Source organism: Natator depressus, chromosome 23, assembly GCF_965152275.1.
Source record: "Natator depressus isolate rNatDep1 chromosome 23, rNatDep2.hap1, whole genome shotgun sequence".
Taxonomy (NCBI): Eukaryota; Metazoa; Chordata; order Testudines; family Cheloniidae; genus Natator; species Natator depressus.
This window is the reverse complement of record NC_134256.1, coordinates 2,632,479-2,651,336: the sequence shown is the minus strand read 5'-3', so window position 1 is coordinate 2,651,336 and position 18,858 is coordinate 2,632,479. Positions and strand designations below refer to the sequence as shown.

General features: G+C 51.8%; 2 protein-coding genes across 2 annotated transcripts in view; one reads left to right on the top strand and one right to left on the bottom strand.

Annotated features, from left to right (window-relative positions):
• Positions 1–420: 420 nt before the first annotated feature.
• Positions 421–9,048, bottom strand: PSMD8 (proteasome 26S subunit, non-ATPase 8). Its single transcript, XM_074937992.1, has 7 exons — positions 8,865–9,048; positions 6,575–6,647; positions 6,056–6,158; positions 4,602–4,767; positions 3,866–3,966; positions 2,353–2,464; positions 421–1,637 (listed from the first exon to the last, which is right to left on the bottom strand). Exons 1-7 carry the CDS (start codon positions 9,018–9,020, stop codon positions 1,500–1,502), a joined length of 849 nt encoding a protein of 282 aa, XP_074794093.1. The 5' UTR covers positions 9,021–9,048; the 3' UTR covers positions 421–1,499.
• A 157-nt stretch (positions 9,049–9,205) lies between these two features.
• The window catches only part of CATSPERG (catsper channel auxiliary subunit gamma), a 44,839-nt gene continuing 35,186 nt past the window's right edge, over positions 9,206–18,858 (top strand). Inside the window, exons 1-6 of the mRNA XM_074937982.1 lie at positions 9,206–9,260; positions 12,548–12,601; positions 13,731–13,875; positions 14,818–14,944; positions 15,950–16,019; positions 18,052–18,207. Of these exons, the coding sequence (XP_074794083.1) occupies positions 13,848–13,875; positions 14,818–14,944; positions 15,950–16,019; positions 18,052–18,207 (381 nt within the window). The 5' untranslated portion in view covers positions 9,206–9,260; positions 12,548–12,601; positions 13,731–13,847. The remainder of the gene's footprint in view (positions 9,261–12,547; positions 12,602–13,730; positions 13,876–14,817; positions 14,945–15,949; positions 16,020–18,051; positions 18,208–18,858) is intronic.

Sequence of the window (18,858 nt, the reverse complement as noted above, 5' to 3'; positions counted from 1 at the left end):
GCCTCCCCCTGGGAGCTCTGCAGGATGACAGGACACAGCAGCCCTTACCCGAACAAAGGCTGTAATCTGATGCATGCAGCTTTCCTCTTCCGAACAATTAAGACAGCTGCCCCTTGCGTTTGTGTTTGATACTGAATTCCAAGGGAAGACAGAGGCCTGGTTAACAAATCCACTCCCTTCTGTCTAGTCATGTGAAAAACAGAGAGCAGCACCAGCTCTCTGAAACTGACCCAGCAAAGGGGCACCAGCTGAAACTCGTGTGTTTTAACTAGGAGGGGGCAAGGTAAGGTCTGGTATTCCTGAGGGGAATGTTTGGGGCAGATCCAGGCTGCCAAACCGTTAAGGAAGCCAGCCAGGACTGCTGGGGGTTTAGGTTTTAACTCTAGAAGATTTTACAAACACATATTTCTAATATTTATTTTATTTTTAAGTCCCACAAAAAAAACCAACCTCCTCCAGTCTGTCTACAAACATGCCTCTGTGCTAGCTGTAGCCAAATCTTGCAGCCTTGGAGAACCCAGAGAAAGGGCCTAGCTGTCTAAGGTACTTACATAGTCCCTGTCACCGTAGTACCAGAGCCCTGCACCACCCCTGTGAGGCAGGACAGCGCTGTGATCTCCACTTTACAGGGCGGATTGAGTCCTAGCACCTCCAAAGGTGCATTTAGGTGACATGGCCAAGGTCACAGAGGTATTCTGTGGCACAGCATGGAATGAACCTGGGTCTTCCAAGTCCCAGCCAAGCACCTTAACCCCCAGACCATCCTTCCTCTACAGTCTCAGTTCATTGCCCAGAGAAACAAGATCAAACAGGGAGGAGCAGAGATTTGCAGGCAGACCTTTCACAGCCACCTAAAGCATTAGATATCTGCTTCCCAGTCACGTTAACTGGGTGCCCGACTCTCTTCAACCTTAACATTATGCAGTGTTAAGTTCAGGGGGTTCCTTACTACCACAGCTGAGGAAATGCATTTGTACAAGAAACGATAGTTTTATTTAAACTGACAGTCCCTTTAAATGACTCAACAAATGGAGCAGGGAACACAAAGCAAAACACTACTGACAGCTCTTGGGGGCTGCTTAACCATTTGTTGACTAGAATCGGACATGCTCCCTCTATCCTGCTCGACAAAGGCAGGTAGAATAGAGGCCATCACCCATATCACAGCCTCCAGAACACGGGTGCTAAGGGCTGGAAAGTGTATCCTCCACATGGAGAAGAGTTTGGGTTTGGAAGGGTTTTAAAAAGGGTCTTGCCCATGCTGCTGAACGAGAGAAGCCCAGGGCAGTGTAGCCCTTAAGGACCCTCCCTGCCTACAGGACATGACTGCATAAAGGAACGAGGCAGCCTGGCCGCTCATGCTTTGTAACTGTGCTGTCCCAGAGAAACCTTTTAAATAGTTTTAAAAAGGGACAGGCTGATGGGAACAGGAGTAAGACACTAAAATAACAAGGGGACCAGGGCCAGAGGGGCAGAGAAAGAGTTCAGCTGGAGCTCTGCTAGACTATCATTTCTAGCTGCCTGGCGTATTCAATGACTTGTTTAGCTAACTCTGTCGACGGGATGGTGGTGTCTTCGGGTTTCTGCTGCTGGCTGCTGAAGCTGTAGTAGTTGTGTGGACTCAGAACCCAACCGCGCTAAAATAAAGGGGAAAAGAACATTAGATTAAAAAAAGTTTCAAGCCCTCTCCCGATTTATGGATTTCAAGGCTTTCCCCGTTGTGCATTATTTCCTCAGGGTGGCTTGAAACCCTTCCACCTCCCTGGAAGCGCAGGCCAGAATCCCAGCCATTTCAACCCTTTCAGGTAGGTTACGCCATGGGGATTTCAGGTATCTTAAGAACCACTGTCCTAGCTTCTGTGTCAGCATTAGGGGGACTGCTTATGTCTCAGCAGCCTGGCTGGACTACATCTCCCATGATGCACCACAGGCAGGGACTCCCGCAATGCACCACTCCTTACCACGAAGAGAAGGATGGTGCATCATGGGAGATGTAGTCCAGTCAGAAAGCCTGGCCCACAGAGGAGACGGGGAGCAAAAGACAGCCGAACTAAAACTCCCACAAGGTACTGCGGCACCAGTTTTGAATAGAAGGTTTTAGCCGAAGTGTTTTGTGGGGAAAAACAAATAGCCCTGTATTCCCACCAGCTTTACTGGCTAACAATCCTGCCGATGTACAAGCCAGGCTCGAATCTGGCTCAGCCTGCCAGAGCTGTGGCGGCTTTGGAGGACTAGTGGGAATAAAGAGTAGCAGAAATGGACTTGACGAAGCTAGCAGATCAGACTCTGCTGCCCACAGGGCCACAGGTCAGCTGACAGTGGGGTTCTCTTCAGTGACAGCAGATCACACACCTTCTTGGCGTATTCCGTCATTTTCTTGGGGGTGTTGAAGAACAGAACCCTGGTGGCTTCGTTGAAGAGGATTTTCTCATAAGCCTTCTCGATGCAGCCGGCGATTTCATCCCTGGCACCAGAAGGAAACAAGGTGGTCAGACCTCTGCCTTCGAAAACAGCACGAGACATATAGTAGCAACAGAACTCAGCAAGCTGGAAGATGGGAGCTCTACAGGGGGGAGGAAGACGGCTGGGCCAAGAGGCTCACACACACGTGGCGATTTGGAAAGCCCAACTTGAGACAAGGAAGAATGGCCCAGCGGTTAGGGGATTAGCCTGGGACTCAGGAAGCTGGTGTTCAATTCCTTTAAGTCAGAGTCATAGGGTTTAAGGCCAGAAGGGACCACTAGATCAGCTGGTCTGACCCGTCTGGCACAGGCCTTCAGCCCCAACACGCCAAAATGAGACCACAGAATCACAGCCCATAGAAGACTAGACTATTGTGTGCCACAGGAGGGGCACCAGTGCCCAAGGCCCCTGCAATGGCAGCGAAGTGACTGAGATAGACCCAGATAAACCTGGCCAGTAACCCACACCCCACACCACAGAGGGGGAAAAAAAAATCCCTTCCTGACCCAGTGTCTGGCTGAAACGCAAGCCACAGACTTGCTGTGTGAATTTACTTGATCACTCAGTGCCTCAGTTTCCCTGTTTGTAACAGTGGGATAACAGCCCTGCCAAAAGGGGGTTGGGGGGGGGAAGGAGAGGAGAGATGTGAGGATTAATCCATTACAGCCTGTGAGGTGCTCAGACACTATGGTAAAAGGGGCCACAAATATAAACAGATACTTTAAAGGGCACTTTGAAAAGGGGGCTCAGGTGGGTTACCCAGAATCAGCAGGCACTTAGGAGAATCTTTGCCATACTGCTGTGGCAGGACGCACAGTTACGGAGAAGTACTTTCCAGTCGCAAGTATCTCCATCCACCCTTGCCTTCCAGCCGCTCCTAACTTTCTCAGATCCTAAATCATTCCATGCTTAGGCTCCCTGAGTGTAGCCCTTTCTGAGCTGTGGGCATATGTACTGGGCGAGAGGGGATGGGTGATTTGGGAAGTGCTAGGAGGTTACAGGAAGTCTGTATTACATGCTATTTCCTATATGAGCTAGTTTCACAGCAGCTAGTTTGTATGCTTTTTAGGGCCAGGGGTTTTGCTCTGCGTTTGTACAGCTCCTAGCACAGCGATCCATGACTCGGGCTCCTCAGTGCTACCATAATACACCTAATGGAAGAGAAGCCCCCTTCTATAGCAGCGTGCACCTTGCAGCCACACTGGAAAAAACTCCAATTTCCCCAACGTGTCCCAATGGGAAAATAAATTCCTCTGGACCGATTCATGACAGCAAGACGCCGACGCCCTAGCTCGTTAGTTGCTCTTCATCCTATCAGGTGATTTCCTGCATGCACTGGGTTCCCTTTAACAGCCCACACAGAGGGCAGATCGAAGCAGCCAATAGGAAAAAAAAGACTCACCGAATGGTGTCCAATAAGATGTCGATGAAGAAAGTGTAACTCTCAGCAGGGATGTTGCCTTTGGCCAGGAACACTTTGTTGTAGCTGCCTTCCATCAAGTACTAGCCGGGGAGAGAAGCAGAGATTCGAAGCGTTTGTCTTGGGAGTTGGATTAGTTGCTCCTGGAGCCAGGCCCCCTTTAATCTTAACTCCCCAGTGGAGTTACGCCATGCACGCACGTGCCTCCACCCACCGCTAAGATGTGACCACCTCCAGGCTGCAGCATGGCTGCTGTTTAACAGTGCACAGCAACACTGGCCCAGAAGCTAGGACTCAGTGAAACAGTGAGGGAAGCAGGAGGACGTTATATTTTTCGAGGGGTAGCACTCCAGTTTTACCCAAGAGCATGCTGGGAATCTTTCATGAGTGGTCAGGGCTGTTTTACAGCTCATCCAAAAAGCTGGCAGCTGTACCATGCCACCGTGCACCAGGCTGGGGTGTTGGCTCACTGCTGCCAGGCAGATGCGACTTGTGTTAGTACCCTCAGGCTTTCGCTGGATGGCTCCCATCCATGCAGTGACACAGCCACGCCCTGATCCCACCCCACAGTAGGCTGGAAAGGTCAACGATGCATAGAAAAGGCACAGACAACTGTAACTCAAAGCCCTGGGCAGAAAGGGGCTAGGCCACCAACGCTGCCGTGGCAGGGCCAGCGGCAGGCCGAGCAGGCCGCGGTGGGAGCAGCAGGGGGAGCTACCTGCTCTAGCGAGACGGGGTGCTTGATGTACACGTTGGTCTGGATGTCCTTCGCTGGGAGTCTCTCTAGCTCGGTGTGGAACTCAGCCACACGGTTCTGGGACAGCAGGAAGAGCAGGTTCAGCCCTAGCAGCTGGTGCTTGTAGGCGGAGTCCGGCAACTCATCCCTACAAGGAACGGTGGTGTATTAATTTCAATAGGGGCCCAAAGATGTTAACAGAACCCAGTCACTGCCTAACAATAAACAAGGATCAGGCTTAGGTAACCCAAGAGCTCAGCCTGCTTAGTACCCTGGCGCACACACCATTAAGCAGCCTGTTAACCTTTTGGTACAGATAAAAGAAGGAAAAACAGTGAAAGCATTGGAAATGCAAAGCATTAAATAAGGCTTCCATTTTAGCAGCATCCCTTGGTCCCTTTCCCTCTAGCCAGAGGGTTTTTAGAAGGAAAGAACCCGGCTGACAGTCTCAAACGCTATCAAAGGTGGTGGGTGATAACTGTTCTTTCCGGAAAAAACAAAGATGTTCGCGGAGATGTGCCGGAGCTGCCGCGGCTGCTGTTAAAGTCTGATCCTATTTTATCCCCGGCAGTGGCTAGGCTTCAGTGGGAGCCGGTAGAGGTGGTGATATTATCTGGCCCCTCTCCCTGGCCTGGCCATCTCTCAGGAGTAGGATGAAGGAATCCAGGGGTACCAGCTATGATGAAGCTCGCTCCAGTAGCCTCTATCTGTTTTTGCTTATTTCCCCCTTTCTCTCCCCCACCCAGTCTCTTTCTTTAAGGACCCCAAAAGAGAATGACGGATGGAATAGCCCATCCACTGATTAATTTGGCCACCAATTAGGACTAGTTTCCAACACGCCAATTTTGGTTTATTAATTCCAGGCCCACATTTTCTCGCTCACCCGACATGCTTTCCACATAGTCCTTGAGCGATCGCGGGAAGCCTTTTGGTTCGGTCCAATTCAGTTTTTCTGTTTGGCTTTTTTGCACCCATTTAGAACATTCTTTATTAAAAGAGAACTAGGATCTCAGGGAGACTCACCGGGGCCGGATTACCTCGGGGACTGGGGACGAGTCGCTCCCAGGGAACAGCATGGTGCTGCTACTTGTGTTGTGCCTGTGGGATGGTTTTGTTTGGGGCACCCCTGCTGGGCTGCTGTCAGAGAAAGGACACCTGACTAGAGGGCCCACTGATCTGAGCCATTCACTGCAGCAGGAGATTGGACCAGAGCAGTCACCAGGATCCAATTCAGCGTGGCAGAAGACAGGATTTTGGACCAAAGGGACCACTGGCATCCAATATACCAGACTAGCTGAACCAAACCATGTGTATTCACACTACCAGGAAGGAAAGTCTGAGGAGGTCAGTACAACCGGGTACTGCATGATGGGAACGCTTCCCATCCCACAGGGGTCAGTGGTTACACTACGAAATGCTGGGGGTCCGACACTCACTTGTAGTCAAAGTAGTAGCATTTCAGCTGAGCCATGTATCTCTCAAACGATGGGATGTCTTTCTTCAGGATGCTCCACTGGGCTCCGATTTCGAGAATATCCCCTGGGACAGAGAGAGATGGAAAGGCAGACTAAGAGAGCTTGACTGGCGGAGAGCAAAGGGGGGCTTCTCGCCTGACCGAGATCTCAAAAGGCTCCCTTTTCTATCCACAGCACTGCAGCGACGCCAGGGCTGAACAAATCTCATTCGCTGGGGCCCATGGTCAGGAAGGAAACCTCCTTCCCCACATATAGCACTGCAGTCAGCCCCCTTCATCAGGGGAGTCTGCCCTCCACTAAAAGTATCAGTCAGGAGGCAGCATATTAGACCCAGTGCATTTTGGCCATTTGCCATGCAACACAGAGACAAACTGCAGCTAAGTGCGCACAGCCTGCTACTCTGAGTGAGGGAATGGTGGGTGGAGGGGGGGGGGGGAAACAGGACAAGCTCCTTCTAGGGAATGCAGAGATGATACTCACTGGCTAATATAAGCTGCTGCTTCGTCAATTTCGTGCCTGTAGTAGGCAGGAAGTTGAGCTCCAGCAGGGCTAGCTGGAACAGAAGAGCAGAGACGCGTTACACGGGACGGGACGCTAGGACAACCAAGACTTAGCATCCCACCAAGGGCTGTGGGGGCCTGCACACGTTCTCCTGCAAGGGGCTCAGTCCAGTTCCTTGCAGCACAGGTGGCCACAACGTGAGACTCCCTCAGCACAGCTGGTCGGCAGGCTAAGGCCGAGTACACCAAAGGCTTCGGCAACTGAGCTGCCAGGTGGGCCCCTCCGGAGTGGTTAGAGCACACTGGCGGAGGGGATGGATGGCAGGCATGCTTACGCTGGCTGTACCTGTCCTGGGGGCAAAGAAGCCTTTGGTATCACTCAACTGCCCCTTTCAGCAGTGCTACGTTCAACCGAAGCGTTACACACACACACACACAGGAGCACCAGCCCTGCTATAGCCGAGGTGCAGAACAGCTTTCTGTTTAAAGCTGGGCTCTCCAAGGCACTCAGTTCTGCTGATCGCTCCTAAACCTCAAACGCTTACAGCAATACCAGGGGTTCCTTCACATCAGCCACTTCTGGGGTGGAACGCGACAGTCACTTACCAGCTCCACAATTTTGGGCAGGAAGTGAAGAACCACCCTACGTTTAACCAAGATGGCAGCGGTGAGGAATTTAAAGAGGCAGGATGTAATTAAACAGTAATCCTGGCTGAATTCAACTTGGGTAACACCCCAATTCTTACAAACAGTCCCTTGGGATGTTTAACAAGTGGCCCCAACCTTGGGTTCGCCTCAATACTACCTTAGCATGATGCTGGCGCACTGGGCTCACTAGTGACTCGGCAGGCACGCCAGCAGCACTTGTGCAGAGGTGTGTAAATATTAAGGCACAAATGGCCTGTGGGAAGCAGACAACTCCTTCTGACTCATCGACCCCACCTCCTGCGGGATCCCACGATTCTCTCCCCCACCCCATTTCTGACACAGGGCTACAGCTCTAGGTTCCTGCCTGCTCAGGTGGAGACAAAGGTGCCAAGTCTCCTTGGAAAAAAGGCACTTTGAGGATCATTCACCAAATATCTCAGACATATTTTAAGAAGGAATCAACTGGGCCAAATTCCAGCTCAGATTCCAAGTTCCATTTCGGACTCCCTAAATTCTGCTTGCCTTCAGTCCACTACAGGATTCTTCTTCTCCTCCCATATCTTAAGCTGCCATGCAGCACTGCCATAGGGTCATTCAACAGCTATCACCCCAAAAGTGGCTGCATTTCAATGGACTTTGCACACAGTGTTCTGGGATTGTTCGGTCCAAGGGACTCTACAGAAAGGCAGGATATACAGTGTCTTCTGTTGGGACCCAGACTCTATTCAGGAAGCAGCAGCCACACCAGGGCCAGAGAATTTTACAACACACTGGATGCACACATTATTATTCTTACCCGGACTCCATGTGTACAAGACATGCTGTCCCCCAAATAGGACTTCTTACCTATCACCACCCCGATGACATTTCCCTCTCCCCAACTAACCTGCAGTCCCAATTCTCCCTGGCCTGCCTGCCATCCAGCCTCACTACTCCGGAGGGGTAAAGACGGACCAGGATCCCCACCAGCCTCCTACCCTGCCCTCCACCGAGGCAGTGGCAAAATCACAAGGGTGAAGCCAAAGATGGTACAGAGGAGCAGAGACAAACTCAGGGGATGGAGAGATGCCAGCCCCTAGAGCATGACAACAGGGCCCCCAATGGGGAAAAGTAGGGTGGGGGTTCCCCGTTCAGGCATCCCAATCGCTCCGGCTTAAAGGCTTCCAGGGTCCCCGTTGTGCCCCACTAGGAGATTCCAGAATTTTCTCCCCTGCCCCCACCGCTGGGCTCACCAGCTCCCCCCGCAAGGAAACAGAGGAGCAGCCCCTCCCCCTGCACCACTGCCAGCTCCCGGGGGGGGGGGGGGGGAGGCTTCCAGACCCACCTCTGCGTCCCCCCATTCAGGGGATTCCAGCCCCTTCCCCATCTGCAAAGCCCCTCGCCCAGTCAGGCTCCCCATCTCTGTGCCCACCTCTGGCTTCCCGCCCCCCCGCCCGGTACCCCCCCCTCCAGCCCCCCCATCCACCTCCCTCCCACCTCTGGCTTCCCGCCCCCCAGCCTCCCTCCCAGCCCCCCACCCCGGTACCCCCCACATCCTCCCCCCCCAGTACCCTCCTTCCCTCACCTGGCCCCCCCCTCCGGCCCCCCCGATCGACCTCCCCCCTCCTCCGGCCCCCCCGCACCTTGAGGCGGCCCAGCGCCTCGCCGCACTTGCTGAGGTTGGGGGTCTTGCGGTTCCACTCGCCCTTGAGCTGCTCGTACATCCCGGCCGCCGCCTTCAGCCCCGCGGCCGCGTCCGCCCCGTTCACCACCAGCCCGGCCGCCGCCATCGCTGCCATGAATCGGCAGCCGCGCCGCGGCGCCGCCCGCTTTACGGCCGCCGGCACCGCCCCCTTTACGGCCGCTGGCGCCGCGCTGCTTTACGGCCTCCCCTGGCAACCGCGGCCAGCCGCCTCGGCCACGCCCAGCGAAGGGGCCTGACCGAACACGGAAGGGCGCGCGCACGACGTCTGACGTCATCCAGGGGGGGTCGGGCGGCGCGCGCGCAGAGTGAAAGCGGGAAGCCGTTGGCCGTTGGGGTGCGTGACATCGTTGGGCTGTGTGTGACGTCAGGAAAGCGAGATGCGCGACGTCATATGGATGGGTGATGTGCCACCGTGAGGGGCCATCACTGGGCGGGAAAGGGGGGGGGGGAATGACACCCGGGGGGGACCATGAAATCCTACGGGGAGCGGATGTGAGGTCATGGGGGGTGATGTCAGGAGGAGATGCACCAGCAGGGAACAGGATGTGATGTCATGCGGGAAGGTGACCTGAAAAGGAGGGCGGATGTGATGTCGTGGGGGGGAGGGGAAGTGACGTCATAGGGAGGCTTGGGGCGTAAGCAGGTTGGGTAGTTCCAGTCGTCCAAAAACCATGACTCCAGCTTCCCAGCCTCGTGAGACGCGGCTTTCTGAGCCCGTAGCGGGTGCGCTGGTCACACCCGCAAGCTGTTCGCCACAAGCGAAGGCTAAACCTGGGGTTTTTAAAAATGAAAGTGGAGATTCTCCCGTAAGTTCATGCTTCAGGACCAGGGGCTTTAGTAAGTTATCATGAGACTATGATGAAATCGTGAGAATTAGCAACACGGGAAACTGAGGCACGGGGAGGGGGGTGGAACAGCACTTGCCATCTCTGAGTCCATGGCCCAACCAGGACGAAAACCTTGGAGTCCCAGTTCCAACCACTCGCTCGAACCTGTACAGCACATGCCGTCTTAATCCTGTGCTATGCCAAATTATTTTGTGAGGCTACATTCCTTAAATGTTTACGAGGTGTATTGGGTCCCTTGGGTGGGAGATGCCAAGACTATCATTGTAACACATTACAGTACACATTACGGAATCTCCTTTAGGTCTTTCCACTATGGTTTTCCACCAGGTGGCGTCCCATACCTGCCATAACATCAGTCACCCCTAATTCTAGCTGCTCTCTGCACACCCTCCTAGGAAAAATTTCATATAAAACTTCTTATCTTCCAAAACCTAGTGGATTTCACACACTTGTGCTGCTTAGTTATCTCCTGTATTCACACCCTCCAATACCACAGCATGAGATTTGTTTCTGATCCCTAGAAAGGAGCCACAAGATTTACACAGAACTCCAGTTTAGAGCTGTGCAGCAGCTCTTGCTGATTTAGGGTCACATGGGCTTTTGGTGAATTTGGGTTCACAGCCCCTGAGACTCACAGGGGAGTTTAAGTTCAAATGATTTCAAGACAAAACCTAGCTAGAACTGGCTGTTCTTCATGGTTTTAACACAAATCCCAGTTGGTGTAAATTGACATAGATCCATTGCTGTCAACAGATCCGTGCCGATTTAAACCAGTTGAGCATCTGGCCCCAAAACTGAAATCCCTCTGGGGATCCTAGGGAGTGGGAGGTAGTTAATTCTGAATTCAGGCCCAGATGCTCAAAAGTATTTAGGTTAAGTGCCTAAAGACTTCTCCAAGCTATGACCTCCAGTTCACTCTGAAACTCTTTCCTGACTGCATTCCAATTCAGTATTTAAACACTGTCTCCCAAAAATCCTCATGTAGTTTCAGCTGGCTAGAATGGTATTCTTCTTCACTTTTCCTCCCAAACTGCTGTATATTATTGCTGTGTGCTCGTAAAAACAGCTGCTATGCTCCATCCCAGAGCTGGCTACGTTTCATTGCTGGGAGAGCAACCATGTAAACAGCTACGGCATTTCATGCCTTTTACTAGTAGATAAAGTGCTCCCTTCTAGAACAGCTGCCATGTCCCACTCCAGAGGTGGCTGCCTTTCGGTGCTGTGTGAAGTAGTCCCTGTATTTATATCAGTTTCTTAGGCAGATTGATCAACTGTTTTACTATATCAGGGTTAGATATGATTATTCATAATGAAGTGGCTAGAAAGCTTCAATGTTTCATTTATTCTTCAGGGTCCCTGTGTAGAAACCAAGAGACGCAGAATATGCAGCATCGTTTTGCCCTGCTGGTGCTGCTGCACATGCAGGTTTGCCTGCTGTTGGAGGACTGCGAGTGGAAAGTTGTGCTCAATGATTTTGATAATCTAGGTGGGGACCAAGCTGTGTTTTTTAGGCAGCACCCAGTCACTAGCGTAGCATCTGTGTTCCAGAATCTGACAGACTCAGCCATAGACCTGAATGATAAAAATTCGGTGAGTGTGACTTTTTCAGAAGGCTTGGCAGGAGGATGAGGGATATAGAAAAGGGCTTGATTCTGCTCTCACATCAGCTCTGACCCCATTGGGGTCAATACTCCATTTTTGTACAGGCAAATTTGCCTGTGTAAGGTTGAGATGGTTTAAACCTTCACACTAGTAAATTTTACCTACTTAACTCTTGAACAAAGCTGGAGCCTGATTCTTTTCACGCTTACCTTGGTGTAAATCAGGCGAAACTCCACTGAAGTCAATGGAGTTACACTGGTGTAAAACTGTGACAGCCCCCGGAAAGTCATTGATTTTGAAAGTTTATTTTTTCTGTGGCAGCATGAAGAAGCTTCCCGAAGAGTCTTCATGCTTAACAATAGCTGGAGGATCAGTGTGGTCTGTGTAGTTTTTAGATAGGCTTGGAAGGATTAGATTTAAACATCCAGTTCATCATACACACATAAACTGACAAAAACGTAGCCATTGATAACAATCGAAATGTACGGATCAGCAAAGTAAGAAAAAAGCTGCTTGAGAACTTATTAGGGTTTGGTGTAAGGCTGCGCACTTCGCATATTTTAACGTGACGTTGGCAGTTTGTGTTTTAACAGCTAGAAAGCTTTAATGTTTTGAATCTCAACATCTACTGTCATTAAGTAATTATTGTCTGACCCGCCCCATTGGCTGACCTCCTGTAATTTCCCGCAGCTGTGAAAATTTAAATCAATACAAATTTTAAAATGCTTAAAAAAATCAATATCGATATTATCCGTCAAAATTATAAAAAAATCAAAATCGAATTCTGCCAAGCCTGTTTGTAGAGCAGGGGACTCCTGTGTTCTGTTTCCTGTTCTGCCACTGGAGTGGTGGAAGATGATCCACTGAAGAAGCATGTGGTATGCTTGCTGGAACAGGAGAGCAGGACGTATCCGCAGTTCTGGGAAGGAGAGTGGTTCATGGCAGGGGAATGGGAGTCAGGATTTGCAGGGGTTGTTCCCAGCTCTTCTGATGACTTGGGCAGTGTGGTATGGACGCTGGGAAGTGGACAGAGAGCCAACAGCCACTTTCACTTCGACCATTAAACGGCCCTGCGATTTGTCTTTGAACTCGAGGAAAAGTCCCGGTTAGCACCTGTCGACCCAAACTTTCAAGGCGTTTTTCTGAACAGTCTGCTTCTCCTTTCTGACAGCACTACCTGGGCTTCCCGTACTACCTGAAAATCAATCTAACCTGCCTCACTCAGGTACAGTAAAGAGATCTCTTTGCAATTGGAGTGTGCAGCCACCAGGGTCTTCACGTGCCCCTGCTGCTCTTAAAATTGGTATTGTTAGTAATAACCGTGTAACATTTGTGGTCTAATTAATAGTACATGTTATTCTTTACACTGGAAAGATTTCTTATTTTATTGACATGACACTTCCAGATAACCATGTGACTGGACTCTCACTAGTCTAACATTTTAACGGTCACAACTGCGGCTGCTGTGAATTTGTTATGGCCGCAAAACACCGTGAATCCGGAAATGACTGAAAAAACAGCCCCACCTGGTGTTCTTTGGAGGTATCTGTCTCAGCCTGGTCTATGCTGGAAGTGCTTTGCACCACAGTATAGGAATACAGGTCCAAAACACCAACAAGGCGCTTGTAGGGTGGATGCAGGTATACTGGCAGAGCTGTGTTTTGCTACAGTAAACCCACCGCCGCTGGCAAGGGAAACAGGCTGTAGTGGGAAGGGCATAGTTTTGTTGGCAGAGCCGTATCTACACTAGGGACTTCTGCTGGCCCAACTCTGTCAGTCAGGGATCACCCCTCTTCCCACCCACATGGCCTGGCCTCAGGTACTTACATTGTTCCCATCACTGTAATAGCTGAGCATCTCATAACTTTTAAGTGTTCATCCCCACAACACTCCTATGAGGCAGGGAAGGGCTATTTTCCCCGCTGTACAGAGCAGCTAAGGGACGTGTCCAAGGTCACATAAGGAGTCTGTGGCAGAGCCAGGACTGGAACTCATGTCTCCCAAGTCCTAACCACGGGGCCCTCCTTCCTCCCCTCATATAATGTGCTGCAATCCATCAGCCTCAGGACACTTTACCAACAAGAGTAAATGTCCCTATCCTCATTTCATATGTGGGAAAACTGAGGCACAGGGCAGCAACTTGCCCAGTGCCACACAGCAAGGCAGTGGCAGAGCAGGGAACTGACCCCATGGCTTCAGCATTCCAGGCTAGCACCCCCCAATAGCTGCACTAGAGGGCTTCAAGCAGCGGTCGCGTGTGATCCTCCAAGCCAACAAGAGCTGCGCTGGCTCAGTGCTCGGGGCCGGGAGCTCAGCACGGTAGCTTCTTTCTTTCCTCTCTTCCTTCCCTCCAGGACGCGGTGAAAGTCATTCGCAAGGCTCACCTGACTGGGCTGCGGCCCCTTGTGACCGTAAGGTTCGAAGCGTCCGTCAATCCAGAGCATCAGAAACCCGAGCAGCTGCAGATTGAGATGAAAGGGGCCCCTTACCGGCTCCAGGGTATTCTGCTCCTATTCCATTTCAGTGCAAATACCAGCGGTTCCCTCTGCAGGTGGTTGCTGGTACTACAGCCTGGCGGGCCCAGGGTTCTACTCTCTTGTTACCTGAGTTACTTGGCTCTAGGGTAGGGGGTGAAATCCCCCCCCCCGCCATGCTGAGAGATAGGTCAAGGATCAGGCACTGCTTAAGTTTCCTTTTGAGGGTTTAAATGGGACTTAAATGGCTCATTAGGCTTTGTGCCGGGCCCCATAGCCGAGCCCGTAACCTTGCCCTGGGAATCCACCTAGAGAGACAGGAGTTAGGCATTTTCCTTTGGTCCCTGGCTTCTTCCCTGTTTGTTGGAGGAAGTGAGGAGCTGCTGCAGCCATGAGAGCAAGACAGATGGATGGGGAGGCAGAGGGTGATGGCAGAGGGAAGGATAGAGAGAAATTGCAGAGGGAAAGATGGAGAGATGTCTGCCTCCACCCATGGCTGTGGTCAGAGTCTCGTTTGTGCCAAGGCCCTGCTGTAGGAAGCTCTGGCAACTTGAAAGGGGCTCTGAGTGGGCAGAAAGAACCCCTGGAGAAGAAATTCTGCAGCTAGTGTAAGGGACCTATACTGGCCTCCCCCACCTGGGTGTAGGGGGCAGATCATACCTTTCTGCCCTCCCGCCCTCTCAGATCCAGGGAATGGCCAGAGTGCACTGCGCTATGGCTGTTCTCTGCTTCCATCAGAAGCAGAGCATAAGTCACAGCAGCCCCAAGGCTGCTCTAACTTACACCAGAGGCTGGGCCAGGCCCTGCACAGCCCCAGAATATGGGTAGTCCAAAGGGTTTAAAGCCACCTTTGCCCCGTCCCTGTCCCGAGTGCAGGAGTGGACTGACTGAGAATCAGCCCCCCCCCGGCTCATATGAGAGTGTCCAAGCCTCGTTGGGTATCTCTTTGTCTCTTGGGCATCGACAGGGCCTTGTGCCAGTGAAGAGGTTTGCCGGATGTGCTGGTACACGCCCATGCCAATGATGAAGAGGAGCGTGGTGATGGAGGTCCTGGTGGAGAGCAACGGCCTGGGCCTTGAGGTGGACAGCAAGAGGTGAGGAGGGCTGGCACTGCCTGGGTGCCCTTTGTTCTGCTTGTGGCAGGGACGGCCCAGGACCCCCAGGGCTGCCTCAGTAACTACAAGGAGTCAGAGAGCTGCCTGAAATGGAGGGAGATGGCAGTTGCCCTCCTCCCTAAAGGGGACCTGCAGAGAGGGAAAATTGGGCTTCTGTCCTTGGACCTTCTGGGATGACTCTGATGTAATCATTTACGGCATGTCATCAGGATGTGTAGCTTTGTACAGATGGAATACAGACCTGAGGAGATCCATCCGTCCATCCACCCCTCTGGGCATCTGTATGACAGTTAAATAGATATTTGCAGTGGTGTGTGAGCCTTGTTGGTCCTAGGATAGATAGATCGATAGATAGATAGATAGATAGATAGATAAAAATGAAGTACTGTATAAACCCCCAGGATGAGTGGATATATAGTACATCAGGAGAGAGAGAGAAAGAATTTTATTATCTATCTATTCCCTTATATAGCTAGATCCATCTAACCCCAGACATTATCTATCTATCTATCTATCTATCTACCTACCTATCTATTCATCTATGGCTTTCTGTCTGCCTATCTATCCATCCGTCCATGCTCCCTGGACATTTATACTTACCTTTTCTGGGCATTTATACCACACTTGACTTTAAAGATGGTTGGTGGTTCTCAGTTCCTCTTAGGAGGCACTCAGAACCTCCCTGGACTGGACCCCTGATATGACAGCTGGCCAGGGGATGGTCAGCTTTTAGCCTTGCTGTGGTGCTTTTGAGGAGCAAATGTTTGGCCTGTGGTATGCTCCAAACAGCAGATGATATTAAAACAGTTGGTCCATGGGAAGCAGTTGGGATCTTCCTCGATGTGGGCTAGCCCTGCACCTCAAGATATGACTCCAGTCAAGCACAGAGGCATTGTGGGAAACGCCCCTGGCCCATACGACAATTTTTTAAACGAATCCGAGCAAAGATATTTTTTATAATCAGTTTTTCTTCGCTGTTTACAGATTTTTGATGAATATTAATGGCTACATGAAGAAAACTGAGACTGGTTTACAGTCTTCCCTAGGAGACAAGGTAAATTGTGGTAAAGGGTTTGTCCTTGCTAGTAAAAAAGCTGTGTTCTTAACTCATGTTAGTGAATACGAGATAAAACCCTAGAAAAAACAGAGTAGTTTTAACATGAGTTAGAATAACAACACCAAGCTCTTTTATGGTGCTTTTTATCTGTAGATCTCAAAGAGCTTTATCCCCATTTTAGAGTTGGGAAACTAAGACACAGAAGAGGGAACGTGACTTGTCCAAAGTCACCCGGCAGGCCAGGAGCAGAGCCAGAAATAGACTCCAGGTCTGCTAAGTGCCAGTTTAGGCCTCCAACTACTAGGCACCATTGCTTCTCTGCCAAGCCTGGTTGGAAGTCTGGGTATTTACTCAGGCGGCTAGCCCATGCTCATGCTCATCCTGCCACAGCTTCCCTGCTATTGGTCCCTGTGCTAGCTAGATTAAAGCTACCTGGGGTGTGCTGCGCGAGCTACAGTCGCACACCCCGACTGTGGTGTAGACGCACCCTTATGCCACATCTACACTGGGGAGCTTGCAGTGGCGCAGCTGTTCCGATGCAGCTGAGCTGCCGTAAGACCGCTCATGTAGCCGCTCCTCCTGACGGGAGGGAGCTGGCCGGTGGGCATCATAAAACCATCCCCACGAGCGGCGATAGATATGTCAGCTGGAGACCTTCAGGGGATGTTTTTTTCACACCCCTGAGTTTTGCCAACTTAAGCAATGGTGTAGACATGACCTGAGTGCCAAGGTGAGAAACGAAAAGACACACACCCTGGCCTTTTTTCCCCTGCTGCCGTTGGCACCTTCTGGGTCAGTGTTTCCTGAACGGTGGGTCCTGACCCACCAGTGGGTCGCGGGAAGATTCTAGATGGGTTGAGGGTCTGGTGCGAAAGGGGACCCCAGGGTACGTGCGGGAGGTTGGAGAGCAAGTGTCAAGGATCCACCGGATCAGTGCTAGGCCCCCAGCTTTGGAACGGTCTCTAGGAGGAACCCCTTTTGTGTGCCAGAACCCCACGGGGTCCCACTCCACAGGGTAAGCCACGCGGCCTCACCGCCTCCTTGACTGAACCTCTGGGGCAACAGTCCCCCTACTTCATCCCGTGCGCTCTGCCCAGCAAGTCTAGCTGAGAAAACCTCCTGGTAGAGATTGGCTCACTCTGCAGAGATGAATGCACTTCACCCAGGATTTGCAGTGACACTCAAACGGCTAAGTCAGAACAGCCCAGGAAGTCCTTAGGGCAACCAGAGAACTGACTCCATGTTAAAGTGCTGTTCTCTCTCCCTCAATTCCCCAGGGAAAGCCCTGACTCATTCCAGCAGCCACTCCTTTCCCCTCACCTCCCGCCTCTCCAGTTCTTTGTTCTCCAGCTGGGGGATGTTGCCTAGCTGCCCTGCTGAGAGGTGGGAAAATCCGTCTCCCTCCGTGCTGGGGGTTGCTAGCATCAACGTCCTGTGATTGGGTTTGCCTGAGAAGATTTTCCGTTGATATGGGGTCAGCCAAGCCTATCCTTCTGTTAATGACCCATTCAGGCTCGGACAGCCAGGCAGCATCCCTACCTACGTCTCTGAGCCTGCCCTGAGAGCAAACAGTTCTTTTCCCCCTGCCTGCACCGCCATGTGAAATATGAGGGAAGCTGAGGCACACGTCAGCTTCATAAAAATATTACAGAAAATTCCCACTTCATCCCAGCAAGCCCACCCTGTGTTCACCCCACAGCAGTGGTTCCTGTCCCATGGGGCTGGGCTCAGTTCCCCCCTGTGGGTGTTGCCAGCTGGGGTACGGGGGTCTTGGCCCCGTGCAAGTGCCCGGGCATGTTGGAGGAGTGGCTGAAATTGCGGTGTCAGGGCAGAGGGTGCTGCGGAGGGCGATTGGTGCCCCTTCATTGGGGCGAGGAGAAGGTGGAGGTGGCAACGAAGGAGAAGAAGGATGCTAGCGTATAATTTTGGGGGCCTCCCGTCACAAATTTGGACCCTGTGTGGGTTGCAAAACTAGCCCAAATGCAGTTGGTGGGTGAACGTGGTAGAAAGTTTGGAACTGCTGTTCTAGGTTACAACACTGGTGGAGGTAATGTCACTGTACAGTCCGACCCGTCCCATTTGGTCCACCTTCAGTCAAGCTCCCGTGCTGATCCTCGGGGGATTCCACGGTTACCAAATCATTCTGGTTTCAGACTCGGAGTTTGCGGATTTCACTGCAGTGGAGGTAAAGAGAGCTGGGAAGGGGGGGTTGGATCCCTTCAGAAGGCAGCCCAATGGCACGCCTCTGCCAGCTAGGGCTCAATCCCGTTCCCATTGAAGTAGAGGGATGTCACTGCAGATTTGCACCGGTGGCAGGCGCAGAGATCAGAATCGGAGTCCTTGTCTGAAAAGTGGCTCCTATGATGATAATGCTGCCATGATGTCGTGTGTTTACGTGTATGCTCTGATTTCACATTCGATCGGCTCAGTTTACAAGAGAGGGAAGGGAAGGTAGAAGAAGGAGCCTGGGAGTCGGGACTCCTGGGTTCCATTGCTGCCCCGGGAGGAGTTTAGTCTAGCGGTGAGTGCAGGGGACAGGGAGTCGGGACTCCTGGGTTCCATTGCTGCCCCGGGGGGAGTTTAGTCTAGCAGTGAGTGCAGGGGACAGGGAGTCGGGACTCCTGGGTTCCATTGCTGCCCCGGGGGGAGTTTAGTCTAGCGGTGAGTGCAGGGGACAGGGAGTCGGGACTCCTGGGCTCCGTTCCCAGATCCAGCGAGGAATGTGGTGTTGTGATGAGAGGTGTGTTGTGAAACAGCAGCAGCTAGTAAAACAGCAGCCTAGCTTCTGGTCTCGTGTGTCTGATTTAGCAGCAGTAATGCAGCCTGTATTTATTTT